The 14,982-nt window shown below is 37.4% G+C and overlaps 1 protein-coding gene across 1 annotated transcript; it reads right to left on the bottom strand.

The window, feature by feature from the left end:
• Positions 1-2,497: 2,497 nt before the first annotated feature.
• On the bottom strand, positions 2,498-11,447 carry LOC104211490 (uncharacterized). The gene is made up of 4 exons (XM_009760550.2): positions 11,243-11,447; positions 4,105-4,208; positions 3,034-3,152; positions 2,498-2,588 (listed from the first exon to the last, which is right to left on the bottom strand). Exons 1-4 carry the CDS (start codon positions 11,430-11,432, stop codon positions 2,498-2,500), a joined length of 504 nt encoding a protein of 167 aa, XP_009758852.2. The 5' UTR covers positions 11,433-11,447.
• Positions 11,448-14,982: the final 3,535 nt, after the last annotated feature.

Raw genomic sequence — 14,982 nt, 5'->3', positions numbered from 1 at the left:
GATCGCGTCCACGAGCGAAGTTGGCCCTTTCTCGGTCGCTCAACAGTTCTTTCAGGTTTCCCTAGTTTAACATTCTTACCACTTCTTGTCGTAGACCTATGCAGTCTTCGGTCTTATGTCCTCTTTCCTGGTGGAATTCAAACAGAACGTTCGACCTCCTGGTGCTCGGATCCGACTTTATCTTTTGCGGCCACTGCACCTTCGTGCTGAGCTTTTCCAGTGCGTACACTATTTCTGAAGGAGAAACACAAAAATTATGAGCAGATAATAGTGGAGGCATACCTCTTTCATTTCGGGGGGGGGTGCGGTATGTCGAGGCGTGGCGTCTGCATGTCGTGGAGGAGGTGGATTAGGTGTTCAGATATAGGGCTGGTGCCTTTCTCGGTTGAAATATGGTAGTTGATCCCTTCGACCATCATTACGGCGATCTCTCCTTGTCTTGGTTTGGACTGATGTTAATCGCTGGAGTAGACCGTTTAGGTCATCCTCGTCTGCCCTCACTTCGGCGCAACAGGCATTATGGATCTCTTCCTATGTGGTATTTCATGAGTCTACTTAGTAGTTTTTTGGTTGCTTTTGACCTGTTTCTATTCAGCCCATTTTGAAAGGCTGCTACTGTCATCCCTTATGACACGTTCGGTAGGCTCATCCTTACCCTATTGAATCGGGCTAGGAAATCCCAAAGTCCCTCGCCCGTCGTTTGCCTGACGACGAAGATATCGTTGACCCTGGCCTCTGCCGTTTTCGCCCCCACGTGAGCGGTGGCGAACTTATCTTCCATCTCTTCGAACGTAGCTATCGATTGCGCTGGTAGTTGGGAATACCATGTCAATTCTCCCCCTGTCAGAGTTTCGCCGAACTTTTTCAGCAGTACAGACGGCACCTGGCCCTTTGATAAATCGTTACCTTTTACTGCAGTAACATAAAAGTGATCCTCCGGGTCCGTCGTGCCATCATATATTTTTAAATATGGCGGCATTTTGAAGTTCTTTGGAATAGAATGGGGAGATGCCCCTTTTCTATATGGATGTTCGACGAATCGGCCTACATCGCATTTTGGTAACAACTTCGGAGCGCCTGATATTTTATCAACCCTTTTTTGATGTTCCTTCATCTGGTTGTGGAGTGTTTTGTTCTCGTTTTCCATCTCTTCCATTTTCTTTCAGATGACCGCAAGTGCATTGTTTCCTGCATCAGCAAAAGTACGGGTGTTACATGTTCGTGTAGTGTCTGGCTCATCGGCAACAGCTGCGGTTTTTTCGAGTAATATGTCTTCAATATCTCTATGAACGGATTTCTCGAGCATGTTGTTCAAGGTGTTTGTCAACCATTCTTCTAATAGCCTTTTCACGGCCGGTGGCGCTTCTCCTGCTGCAGATGTTGATGTTTCCCTCTAGCGCAAGATCGTAAGATCCTCATGCGGGGGAGGTGAGATCTCTCCCTCAGGTGTAATACTTGGTGTTGCATTTTCATTGTCTTCTCTACTGGTTTCATTGAAGGAATTCAAGAGGTTGTTTGTGACACCCACTATTGCCTTTAGCCTTGCTTAATTCTCCCTTTCCCGCCATTGTTGGCCTTTATGAGGCTAAAGAATAGTAATTATTTCTTTCAAGAATCTAGATGAAAACTACGATTTCAGCTATAGAAATCCCCACAGACGGCGCCAAATTGTTTGACTCAAAAGATATCGAAACCTTTTTGAACAAATCAATCACAATTGAAGGGTTAAATCTTAGCTAAGTATAATAATCTCTAGATTGGAAGATAGGTAAGGAGAAGATGGATAATAAGATTTCTTTATCGATCTGAATCAGTAAAATCCTTTCAAGCACACTTCTCATTCATAAGTAGAATTATAGCCAATATTCTTCATTCCCCCTTACAAAGTTATGGTTCACTGTATATATAGGGAGTCGGTCTCCTCTAAGCTGTAAAAGACAGATTCTAAGGAATATTCTTAGTATCCCCTAACGGGCCTATATTATTACAAGGGTCGTACAATCTCTTGTTTGTCTCAAGATCGTCCTATGCAAGGCATCAGGTTATGGGAAACTCGCCGTTTCATCGTACTCGTCGATGGTCGTGGTTGTTCAAATTTGGACACATACAACGTACACGCCAATGCGCAAGATTCAGAGTATAGCGTTGCATTGCGTGAATGTATGGTCAAAAACTACCTTACGTGCAATACAACAGCATAAACCATCTTAATTTGATTGATTTAGGTATAAAGCTTGAAGTGAGCAAGAGGGGCCAAAAAGATTGAAGAGGATCAAGTTTTCAGCTAAAAACAATAATTTTCAGAACTGCAGAACTTGGGGCAAAATGTGGAGACGATTTGTAATCGTCTCAATGATTGAAAGCTATCAAAAAATAAGGAAATACTGCCAGGTCCCCCTTTATTGAGTAATAAAGCTTTTTTATATCCATTACATACGTCTTACAATTCTCAACTAATAAAAGACTTGATGCATTATATACAATCATATATCCTTAGCTACTTGTGCGGTGCCTTGGGTGGCTTCACAATGAGAATGGGGCAATGCACATGATGAGCGCAATAGTCACTAACACTTCCTAGAAAAGCCCTGCAAGCCAAGTTTAAGCAGTGTAAAAAGGTTTTTACTTCAAAGATTTATAAGTCGCAAACTGTTATTACAAGCTGACTAACCTCGTCATTTCCAAAAGTATACAACACTTCTACTTAAACATCACAAAATAAGAATGTTTCATTAGTATCAGGGTCTACCTCACTTAAAATCTAAAACTACTTTTAACATTTTGATTGACGTTTATTTTGTCAAACTATATAATCCTCCTATATAATATAAGTTTCTTTAGAATCATCTCGTAAATAATAGTAAGAGTTATTTTACATACCCTGCGTTTTCTGTCTCTTCCTTATTTGTTTTTCGTACTGGACAAGGACTTTCAGATAGTATAAAATTCAGTGTTCCATATCTAATAAAGTTATTCAATTATGTGCTTCCACTGCTGTTTGTCTCACAATTTATTTGGAAAATGAAAAATTACCTTTTGATTTTGCCAAGCCCTCGGCTACCCATCACTAGAAGGTCAACGTGCAACTCATCAGCGGCTTGACATATCTTATCTTTTGGGTCCCCTTCAAGGATCAGAGTCTCCGCCTTCACCTGAAACAATCATACATATTTACTTAATTAATCAAGGTTAATTTAAAAACGAGTTACATAATCACCAACTAGAACTGAAATTTCAAACCAATTTATATGGCGTAAAATATTTCCAAATCCTTATCCAACAACAAGTACGGGGAAAAACTAATGCGAAATACTTGTCCATATTTTTACCTGATATGTAGCTTGTGTTTTCTGTTATTACATGAGTTGTACAAGGACATCATTTAAAGAAAAACTATAAGGAATAAGGAGATATTGCTTGATCTATTACATTTGGTATGTTTATTATCTTATCAAATCAATTGTGTTTTGTGGTCACCAGGGTTGCATTTGAAATACATTACATTTCCTCAATAAGTGTACAATACATGCATATTAGGTGATGATTGACAAACTACGTGTACAAATTAGATATTTATATATCTTCCACACGGTAATAGCAATATAGCAAATTGTTATAATATAATAATAAGTCATGCCTTATAATATCGAGATTGTGATACCAAGTTACAAACATGAAGACCTAGCTTCGTCATGATATATTAACATGTATATTCCAATTCTACGATCTAACTGGTATAAAACATACATGAATTCTCGTATAAGTTAGGAAAATGTAAGTATACAAGCTTAAAACGAAAGCTAATAAATGGTAATAATACAGTGTGATAATAATGAAGAGTTCCACACTTGAAACCAAATGTTGTATAATTTTTTTCTTTTTTTGAGGAGTTATATTTTCTTATACTGCAAAGCAAACGAGCTCCAAAAATATGAGTTAGCTAGACCCATCCTCAAACAATTTTAGTTGAAAGACTGGACTCATCCGCCAACTTATTTTGCTTTCTACAAAATATTGGTTGAGACTAATTCATTTTTTTTATGTGCATAAATAACGTATAAAAAATTAAGAAATTAAGAATGACAAGGAAATGGTTAAAGATACCCTCTTTTGTGTGCACATACGGAATGCCCGAGACAGTATTGTAGTTGCATTCTCTTGTTGTGCTTTTTTCACGGCTTCTACCATAGTAGGTGCTGCAAAGACAACTATAAACATAAACAGAGTTAGTATCATCGGGCAACGATCAAATTTAGGTAACCAAATTCCCATTAAATGAAGCATGGATCGGATCATGCAGAAAATTATCAAAACATGAAACTCATTTTCAATTTAATTCAATTAAAGGAAGGGGAGCGAGATTAATGACATATATGTCTCCAATCTGTTGCTTTAATAAATGAAGTTATATATGCGCTTATTTAATAAATACTTTAAATATTCTTCGTCATATGTAATTTCAAATTGGATTCTTTGATTTTAGCTGATTGATACAGATATTTAATTCAATTAACTTTTTATCCTTTTTGTAATTAAAGATCATGGCCAATTATATCTTATGTTAGCACACGTAGAGCTAATGTGCTAGATGCTAGAGGCAAAAGAAGGGGAAAAAGAAGGATGACAAAACTTATTGAGATATATGCTTTCCTGTATTTGGGCTTACTTTAGCTAGTTTCATTTTTGTATTAGACATGTGATTAATTATTGTAATTGAAAACCCATTTATGTACGGGTTTTAACCCAACACTCTTGTGACTTTGTATATAATGAGAATTGGCTCTACTTTGGAGCCTTAGTCGTTCATTTCCACACTTTTCTCTAGAACATTCTTATCTCTTCTTCATTCATCTGTTGCACATATTTTTGATCCTGAATCGATTCGAACATAGTATCAGAGCCATGGAAATCACGTAGCTTAGTTCATGTAGTGACTTTCGTGGTGAAGTTCATACGCTAATTTTCACGAAGAATTTTTGCTCAAAAAAAAGAAAAAAAGAAAAAGAAAACCCCTAATATTTTGATCAAGTTTTTTTCTTTTCGTCGATCACATATCGGAGTTTTTGCTTGGAGGATTTGTCTCCGATAATCAGTTTTTTGGCGAATTCCTTTTTTGTTCTACTTATTGCTACAGTTTGCTCTAGATTTGGTATTTTTTGCTGAATTCGATCCGGCGATTTGCTGAAATTTTCGTCTTTCTGGCCTTTTGCTACTGGATTTGTGACGAAGTTTCATAAGATTACCCTTTTCATCTCTTCAATTAGTGCTGCTTTTGTGAGGTTTGTAAGTGTGTGATAAATTGACCTTACAATGGGGGATAATGACTCTGCTAGCAGTGATAATGAATTCATAGACCACAGTAATGAAATTACTTTCCATCCTTCGCATCCGAATATCTCAGTTCCTCTGATAATCTAGGACTTATGTTAGGTGCTAAGCAATTTAATGGTACATGTTTTGGGGCCTGGAGGAGAGGGATTATAATTGCTCTGTCCGCAAAGAAGAAAATAGGATTCATAAATGGTAGCTTCCCTCAACCTGCGCCAACCTCTCCTCTCCTTGATCAGTGGGAACAAGTTAACCACATGGTCATCAGTTGGATCCTCAATTCTCTAGATCCTGAGATTGCACAAAGTGTGATATTCACAAAGACTGCAAAAGGAATTTGGGATGAACTAAATAAGAGGTACGGGCAGTCAAATGGTGCTAGGATGTATGAAGTTCAGAAGGACTTGGTTTCAGCCTCCCAGAGTTCATCTGATGTAAGTGGTTACTTTGACAAAGTGAAAAGACTTTGGGATGAGATGGAGTCACTGGATGCAGAGTCCTACTGTATTTGCAACTGTAATTGCGGGGGTAAACACAAAATGATGAAAAGGATGCAGAATCAGAAGCTAATGCAATTCCTCATGGGACTGAATGAGATTTTCAATAATGCCAGAGGAAATATTTTGATGATGCAACCTCTTCCTAATGTGGGCAAAGCTTATTCATTGGTCATCCAAGATGAAGAACAAAGAGACATTCATAATGCACCAAATTTTCAGCCTGACTCTGCTGCTTTCTCTGCTGAGACTTCCTCTTTCTCTGTCGGTTCAAGTTCCATACCCAAACCAGCCTACAACAATGCAAACCAACATCAGAAGTATACTTTCAACAATCAAACTCATAAAAGAAATTTTGATCCCAAAAAGCTATTCTGCAGATACTGCAAGAACAATGGACATACTATAGATAAATGTTTCAAACTGCATGGATTTCCACAGAATTTCAAGCTCAACAACAAGAATATGAGAGTTGCTGCTAATTTCATTACTACCCCAGAGCCTAAAGGAGAAGAGAATCCACATAACATGGCTACTTCAACCACCATAACCGCAGAGCAGTATAAGCATTTGATGAACATTCTTCAGAATGTGCAAGTCACTGATGGAGTTCAAAATACAAGAGCATCCTCTGCTACTGCTAATGCTACTTTTGCAGGTATATTTGCTTCCTGTTTTATGAGTTGTGGTACTTGCACTTGTCTAAGTAGTATGCTAAGTTCCGATGTCTGGATATTTGACTCTGGTGCGACTAACCACATGACCTCCAACAAATCATTGCTTTCAAACTTAATCACTTTACCAACACCACATCTTTTCTCTTTACCTAATGGATACAAAGTAAAGGTTTCTACTATTGGATCTGTTCATTTAACCTCGTCCATCACTTCGACCAAAGTCCTGCTTGTGCCCACTTTCAGCTATAACTTGATTTCTGTGAACAAATTTCTTTTCGATATTTTTTATATTGATATGCTTCTATCCTTCTCACGATATTATTGTTTCCTCCGGGGCCCTTCACTGAAGAAGCCATTGGTACTTGGTAAGGTGGCTGAAGGGATTTATCTCCTCCATCTCAATGAAGACTCATTTTTTGAACCCAGCTTTTTTGATCCATCTCCTATGTCTTCTGTTGTGTCTCTTCCTTTTTCTGCTCATGTAAATACAATAAGTGTGAAGAAAACTCATGTTTTGTGGCATCACAGACTAGGCCATCTTCCTTTCTCAAAATTGCAAAAGATAGATGCTTTAAATGTGCCTTCTTGTGATAAACAACCTTTTCTCTGTCATGTTTGTCCCCTTGCCAGACAGCAAGGAATTCCCTTCTCTACTAGTCAATCTCATTCTCCTCATATTTTCGATCTTGTTCATGTGGATGTGTGGGGACCTTATAACACTGTCACACAAAGATGCTACAAATATTTTCTAACTCTAGTAGATGACTGTAGCAGGACTACCTGGACATACTTACTCAACAATAAGGGAAATGCCTTATCCATTCTCAAATCATTCTTTTCTATGGATGAAACACAATTTAATCTCAAAATTAAAGCTATTAGATCTGACAATGCTTTAGAGCTTGGAACCAGTCTTGAAGCCACACAATTTTTTCAGTCCAAAGGTGTCTTGCACCAAACTTCTTTCCCTTACACACCCCAACAAAATGGGATTGTTGAAAGAAAACATAAACATTTACTTGAAACGGCAAGGGCTTTACGATACCAATCAAAACTACCACTTCATTTTTGGGGGGATTGTATCCTTACTGCTACATATCTAATAAATAGATTTCCAAGCACTGTGTTTGATGGTAAAACCCCTTTTGAAATTCTTTTTGGACATAAGCCTACTTATAATCATCTCAGAAGTTTTGGATGTTTGTGCTATGCCGTGATTCCTAAGCCTCTCAGAAAAAAGTTCTCTCCCAGATCCACCCCTTGTATTTTTTCCTTGGTTATCCCCCCGGAAAGAAGGCTTAAAAGTTAACGCAACTTTCTGATAAGAAAATTATTGTTTCTAGAGATGTTTTCTTCCATGAGAACATCTTCCCATATTCCGAATCATCTTCTCAAAGCACTATTTTTCCTAAATGGCCTATTTCACCACCTTGTTCTCACATCTTTCCTCATTCTCCAGATAATGGGATTCTTTTCCCTAGCTCTCTTGATATTTCTTCATCTTCACCATTTCTTTCTTCTCCTCCTGTTAATCATGACATTTCCTCTTCCCCTGCTAATACAGTTTCACCTCTTCCATCTTCTTCCCCTGTTCACACAGTTATTCCACCCTCTATGCCTAGATATCCTACAAGGATTCATCAACCTCCTTCCTATCTGAAAGACTACCATTGTAGTTCTGTTCAATCTATACCTTCTCCAACCTTAACCTCCCTTTCCACCATCCCTCGGTCAGTATGTTTCAGTAGTATGAGTTCCATTAATCAGAATTTAGTCAAAATCTTAGATACTGTAAATGAACCTTCAACTTATCAACAGGCAACAGTGCACCCTGCTTGGCAGAAGCTATGTTGCATGAGTTTGTTGCACTTGAGGCTAATCACACTTGGGACCTTGTGCCACTGCCTCATTACAAGAAACCAATCAGTAATAAATGGGTATATAAGATTAAACATAGGGCAGATGGGAGTATTGAAGGGTTCAAGGCTAGATTAGTAGTGAGGGGGGATACACAACAAGAAGGAATTGACTACACTGAAACCTTTTCACCAGTTGTTAAAATGATAACTATTAGAACTGTAATTGTTGTAGCTATAAAGAAAGGGTGGAAAATGTACCAACTTGATGTTAATAATGCTTTTTGCATGGGGATTTAGACGAAGAGGTATATATGAGAATACATCAAGGCATGGTTGCCCCTGGTCCCAACATTGTCTGCAAGTTAAATAAATCCTTATACGGTTTGAAACAAGCTTCTAGGCAGTGGTATCAAAATTAAGTGATTCTCTTATGTCTATGGGTTATGAGATTTCCAAAAATGACTACTCCTTGTTTTTAAAGTCTGTTGGTGCTTCTTTTACTGTTGTGGCTATGTATGTTGATGATATTCTTTTGAGTGGAAATGATGATAAGGAAATAGCCTCCCTAAAATTGTTCTTAGATACCAAATTCAAGATAAAGGATTTGGGACTTCTTCACTATTTTTTGAGACTGGAGATCCTAGCTGAACCTGGAGGTGTGATTATTTGTCAGAGAAAGTTTGCTACTGACCTTCTGTCTGAATTTGGTTATTTGGACTGTAACCCGTTAGCAGTCCTCTGGATGTTACTTTCAAGCTTCGGGTTGGTGAAGGAGAGCCTCTATCTGATCCAACATTATACAGAAAATTGATAGGGAAGGTAAACTTCCTTACTAATACCAGACATGATCTTGCCTTTCTTGTCCAATATCTTAGCCAGTTCATGCATGCCCCTATTTCTGCTAATCTTTCTGCTGGGTTTCATGTTCTTCACTATGTTAAGGGCACTTTGGGGCAAGGTCTTTTTATGGCAACAGATCCTGATTCCACTCTTCAAGCCTACTGTGATTCTGATTGGGCTTCTTGCCCTACTTCTCAAAGGTCTGTTAGTGGGTACTTGGTCCTCTTTGGTGGTTCTCTTCTCACTTGGAAATCTAAGAAGGAGCACACAATGGCCTTATCTTTTGTTAAGGCAGAATATCGCTCCATACGGCGGGTGATTGCAGAGTTAGCTTGGCTCACTCATTTACTTCCATGAGTTGTCTTTTGTTTCTGTGGTACCTGTGCCTCTTCATTGCGACAGCCAATCTGCCATCTATATAGCAAAAAATCCTGTTTTTCACGAACGGACTAAACATATTGACCTGGATTGCCATTTTGTTCGTGAGAAGCTTCATGATGGCTTGATTTCTCTTTCGTTTGTTCCCAGCAAGCTGCAACTGGCTGATATGCTAACAAAGCCCTTATCTGGTGTGACTTATCAGTTCATTTTAAGCAAGTTGGGTGTGGCTAACCACCCTCCAACTTGAGGGGGGATGTTGAGATATATTCTTTCCTGTATTTGGGCTTACTTTAGCTAGTTTCATTTTTGTATTATACATGTGACTAATTATTGTAATTGGGTACCCATTTATGTACGGGTTTTAACCCAGCACTCTTGTGACTTTGTATATAATGAGAATTGGCTCTACTTTGGAGCCTTAGTCGTTCATTTCCACATTTTTCTCCAGAACATTCTTATCTCTTCTTCGTTCATCTGTTGAATATATTTCTGATCCTGAATCGATTCGAACAAAAATCTACGCAGAGAAATTAGAGACTGGTGTGAATTTCACGGGTAACATTCAGCTAGAGCAAAAGACTTGATAACTTTATGGGTTCACATCGATGATTCTACCACAACTCATTTAACTTATTAGTCTCGAAATCAATTTTACCACATATATATACAAGGAGCCAATTATATTAAAGTTACTAATTTGAATGAATCCACATCTTCCTGATCTTTACAATCCGCCCATGCACAAAACTTTGATGTGATCTAGGCAACACAAATGGACATATCGCTGAGTTGGGACTCACGCACTAGTGTTAGGTAGCGGAAAAATTGAACCTGGCCTAGCCCCCTTGTACTGAAGTCGTACGTAAGGCTTCATGCAGTCGCGATTACACTACTGCACTGCCGTGATACTTCTCTTATCACAACCATTTGTTTTTCCAAAATCCTTCATGCTGAGATCACAAGTTCTTTATTACACTCCTACAATTCGATGTTTTTGCAATGGCCAAAAGCCCATCCTCATCTAAACAAACCTTGCAACAAGCAGAATATATAAAAAGTGACAATAAGACCATCGCAAAGTGGCTCCCCCTCCTTACATTAGGACTCTTTGGCTCTAGTTATTGATAGAGGCAGAGAATGCTTGGGTTGACTAGGATTCACGGATATATACCCTTTTTATGTCTTTCTTTAGCAGATCCCAGAACTATTGTGTTACACGGAATTTTCAAAATACGTCCGGACCTCGATCCCCAAAACTCAACTTTCATCACATCATAGACACTTATATCAACTCTATGGCATGTCTCATGCATGGTCAAATAAAAGGAGAGGTTGGAGTGCCACATTTTAATTAGCTGAAAAGCAGCTTTGGTGCTTATTAAAAATTAAAAAAATTTAAAAGATAATCTTACCTGCTTTTACCCAAGCGCCCTCTTAGAGCATATGAATAACGTGCGAGTGCAAGTACCGTCTCCGTCCCACTTTCATATTTATTTTTTCATTTAAGGAAAGAGGAATATTTTCTCTTTAGCAGTAAGTATCCTTTTACAAGTACGTACTAATTATTGTTAGAGAAGTGTGGTGTTTTACTGTCTAAATAAGCCACCATTTTGGGACATGTATAAATATAGAATTACGAGACAAATTAGATAGAGAATACCTGGTCCAGCAGGATAAACCATGGGGCTAAAAGGAGGTTGGACATTGATCAAAGTGATAATAGTGGTTTCTTCTTCAGAATTGTTGAGCAAGTGATCCAATGCCCACTTGAGAGCATAGAAACTCTCTTCGCTCTCGTCCATAGCAACCATTATCATCTTCCTCTTCGTCTCCCCCGCTGCTGCTGCCATGTGCGGTGGCTGATCCACCGTCACACTTGCCGGAGCTGCGCTTGTCTCCGCCGCTGTTGCGTCCATTTTACAGTCTGTCTGTCTCTCTCTCTCTCGGTTGGTCTTTTCTTTCTCTTTGGTAGCTTTTTATATATCTTTCTTTTTGGTAGCTTTTATATATCCTGCTTTCTCTTTTGACACAATTTTGTCCCGAGTTCTGGCGTAAAATGTTTGGTTGGCTTGAATGGAAAAACACAAAACCACTCAATATATACCAGGGTCCAGTAATTAAATGACTCGACGAATAATGCAATAGTATTAATAAAGCATTTTTACCGTATTATTGTTTAGAGATTCAAATAAAACTATTTTTTATTAATTTTATAAAAATATTTTTTAATGTTTTAAGTTATTAACTGACTTATAGTATTTTTATATAATTTTTAATTTTTTTAAAAAAAAATTCTGTTTGAATTTGTATAAAAAATTAATTAGTTTAACTGTGACACTCTGAAAAGATTCGGATTACTGAAAGGGAATACTAAAAGAAATAAAGTTATGCATATGGACACCTCTCATATTTTTACATTTAAAAGAAACCTTTGGTGCATATTTTCGTAAGATTTAGGTTTAAGGGAGTATATGGTTACAATATTAAAAGTATTGTTTGAAGACATAATAAAATTATTGTTTTTTTATCTTATCACTCCTTTTTAAGTAATTAATTTTGTGACAAAAAATTAATAAAAAAGTTATTCACGTACTTGGTTAAGTAAAGACGTTGTCAAAGAAACTAAATCCAATTTACGTCGACTTGCTCATCGGCAACTTTTAAGTGGGATCACTGTACCAAATATGTGCTCGATCGATCCAGTGGTTTAATTAAGATGCCTTCCAAATTGAGCGTTAAAATAAGATGTCTTGTTTATTAAATTCGAAAATAGATGTTTTATCAATAAATAATATTTTTTCTGTTTTAATTGATGTATCATTATTTTACGTTATGCACGAATTTAAAAAAAGTAAAGATTTTTTTTTAATTATATTTAGTAATATGGGAAGAAATCCATTCTGCACTAATACTGCTTTTATCTTTGTTCAAGTGTCTTAAACTAAAAATATGTTTAATATACCAAATTATTCTTGAATTTTGTTAATCTTAAATATGTCACGAAGAATTTAGAGTTAAAGAGCTATTAAATATATAAAAAAAAATATTCTTTTTAAAATAAACTTTTAAAAAATAAGACACATTAATTAAATTAAACATATAAGTACTTTAGAGGGTACTTTTACTCGTTATTTTGTGTGGACCTTCCAGTGTTTTCATCCAGTTCAATTTTCAAAACATCTTCGGTTGATCGAGTTAACAGTCCATACACAGGCTCAAATTTTTAAGAACATAAGATATGGATTGATTTAACAAAGGAAAAGGGTGGGGAGAGCAATAACTTTGAGGAAGAGACGTGGCTGCCATGCACGCAAGTAGTAGCCATTCGGGCAGACATGCAAAAAGGATGCAAAACGCCAAGTCGACATGCAGTAGTGAGGAAGCAAAAACTCCCCACGTTAGCTTCAAACCTGTCAAATGCTACCATTGTTTTCTGGTGGGCTTAACTTCTTAACTCTTATCCTCACTTGCGATAAACCCAACTTGTCGTCATACCCCTTGTACATCTTTTTGTCTTTTTCGGTTTTGTCGAGTACCGTATTATATTGCTCCCTCCATTTCGGTGGGAAAAAAAAATTAATTTCTGGTTTTAAATTACGTCTTTTATATATAACAACAATACTGTATTGGGGAAAAATTGAGTCTGAATATTGAAGATGACGTGTCATGACACGTGGACTGGTCAAAAGGTCAAAACGCAATAAATAGCCAAGAGGCACGGGCGACAACAGATAGGGGGAAAAGAAAGCAACATAGGTGTGGACCGTTACTAAAATAGGTACGAGTCTCGTACCTATTCGAGTCGTTTAAAGATCAAAGATCAGAAGAAGTTGAAGACACGAATCTGATGACTTAAAAAAGTCTAAATACAGCATTAAATGTCAAATACGTTAGAGAATCTGAATTAAATAGAAATGATTGTGTAACATTTCTTTTAAATATCATTTATTGCCCATAATTGCCTCATTAAGACAAAGACATTATATTTTCTCCTAGAATCAACTATAAAAGGGGAAAGACTCAACATCTGTAAGGACACGAAATACTATTGAGATCTTACTGAAATACAAAACTATTTACTGCTTTACCATCATTCTCAAAAATATTTTATTTTCGTCTCCTGATTATCAGTAACCCGAATTTCTTTCTAGCTTTGACCAAAGACTCAGATTTTTGGTTAAACAAATTGGTTCCGTTACCGGAAATCTGATAATCTTTTCTTTTAAGCTACATCTTGTCCATTATTATCACCATGTCAAACAACAACACCAACAATAACAATGAAAACACTTTGGGAAACCCTGAAAATCAAATCCATCAAAATCAAGGAGATTTACATAACATTAAAGTGGTTCCCTCCCCTCAAAATTCACCACGTCAATCTCGTGAAGGCACTCCTGAATCTCGTGCTGATCAACATGAACAATCTGAACACTTTGAAGGTGGTACAAATGAAGCTTTACAAAAGCTAATTGATGCACAGGTCGGCAAAGCTCTTCAGGCTCTAGTTAGTCGATTGCCTGCTGCACCACCCACACCAACTCCTAATAATAATACATTGGAGAATCCCCGTTCTGGTCTTGTTAATTCTGGAAATGGAGGAACCACCAGTGAACCACAGGAAGGGGAACCAGGTAATTCAAATAATTCCTATTTGCAAAATTTAGTACTAACCTTGCAGAAACAGATTAAGGAACAAAATGAACGTATTGAGCAAATCCCTGGAGTTCCGCCTGTAATAAAAGGAGTTGACATGGACAAATACTCACAACAACCTTGGAAGCCAAGTGTTGCTCCCCTTCCAATTCCGAAAAAGTTCAAAATGTCTGACATCCCGAAATATGATGGTACTACAGACCCACGTGATCACGTGACTGCATTTACAACAGGCGTAAAAGGCAACGACTTGACCAAACAAGAAATTGAATCAGTACTGGTCAAGAAATTTGGAGAAACACTCACCAAGGGTGCATTAACCTGGTATTCTCTTTTATCTGAAAATTCTATAAATTCTTTTGCTGAGCTTGCAGATTCTTTTATTAAAGCACATTCGGGAGCACAAAAGGTTGAGAAAAGAATGGAAGATATTTTCAAAATCAAACAAGGAGATTCAGAGTTGCTCAGAGACTTTGTTGATAGATTCCAGCATGAAAGAATGACTCTACCCCGTGTGCCTGACAACTGGGCTGCAATAGCTTTTGCAAGTAATTTAAATGACAAAAGTTCTGAAGCCACGAGAAGACTCAAAGAAAGCCTTCGAGAATTCCCTGCAACCACGTGGAATGATGTTTACAACAGGTATAGTACGAAGCTGCGAATTAAAGAAGATACCGTACCTAAATTTCATCATGAAGAAAGGGGTGGTTCCAGAAGATCAGAAATCGAAAAAAGATCAGGTAA

The sequence above is a fragment of the Nicotiana sylvestris genome, chromosome 9, assembly GCF_000393655.2.
Source record: "Nicotiana sylvestris chromosome 9, ASM39365v2, whole genome shotgun sequence".
Lineage (NCBI taxonomy): Eukaryota > Viridiplantae > Streptophyta > Magnoliopsida > Solanales > Solanaceae > Nicotiana > Nicotiana sylvestris.
Note: the sequence above shows the minus strand (reverse complement) of the source record. Positions and strands in the feature narration are given on the sequence as shown.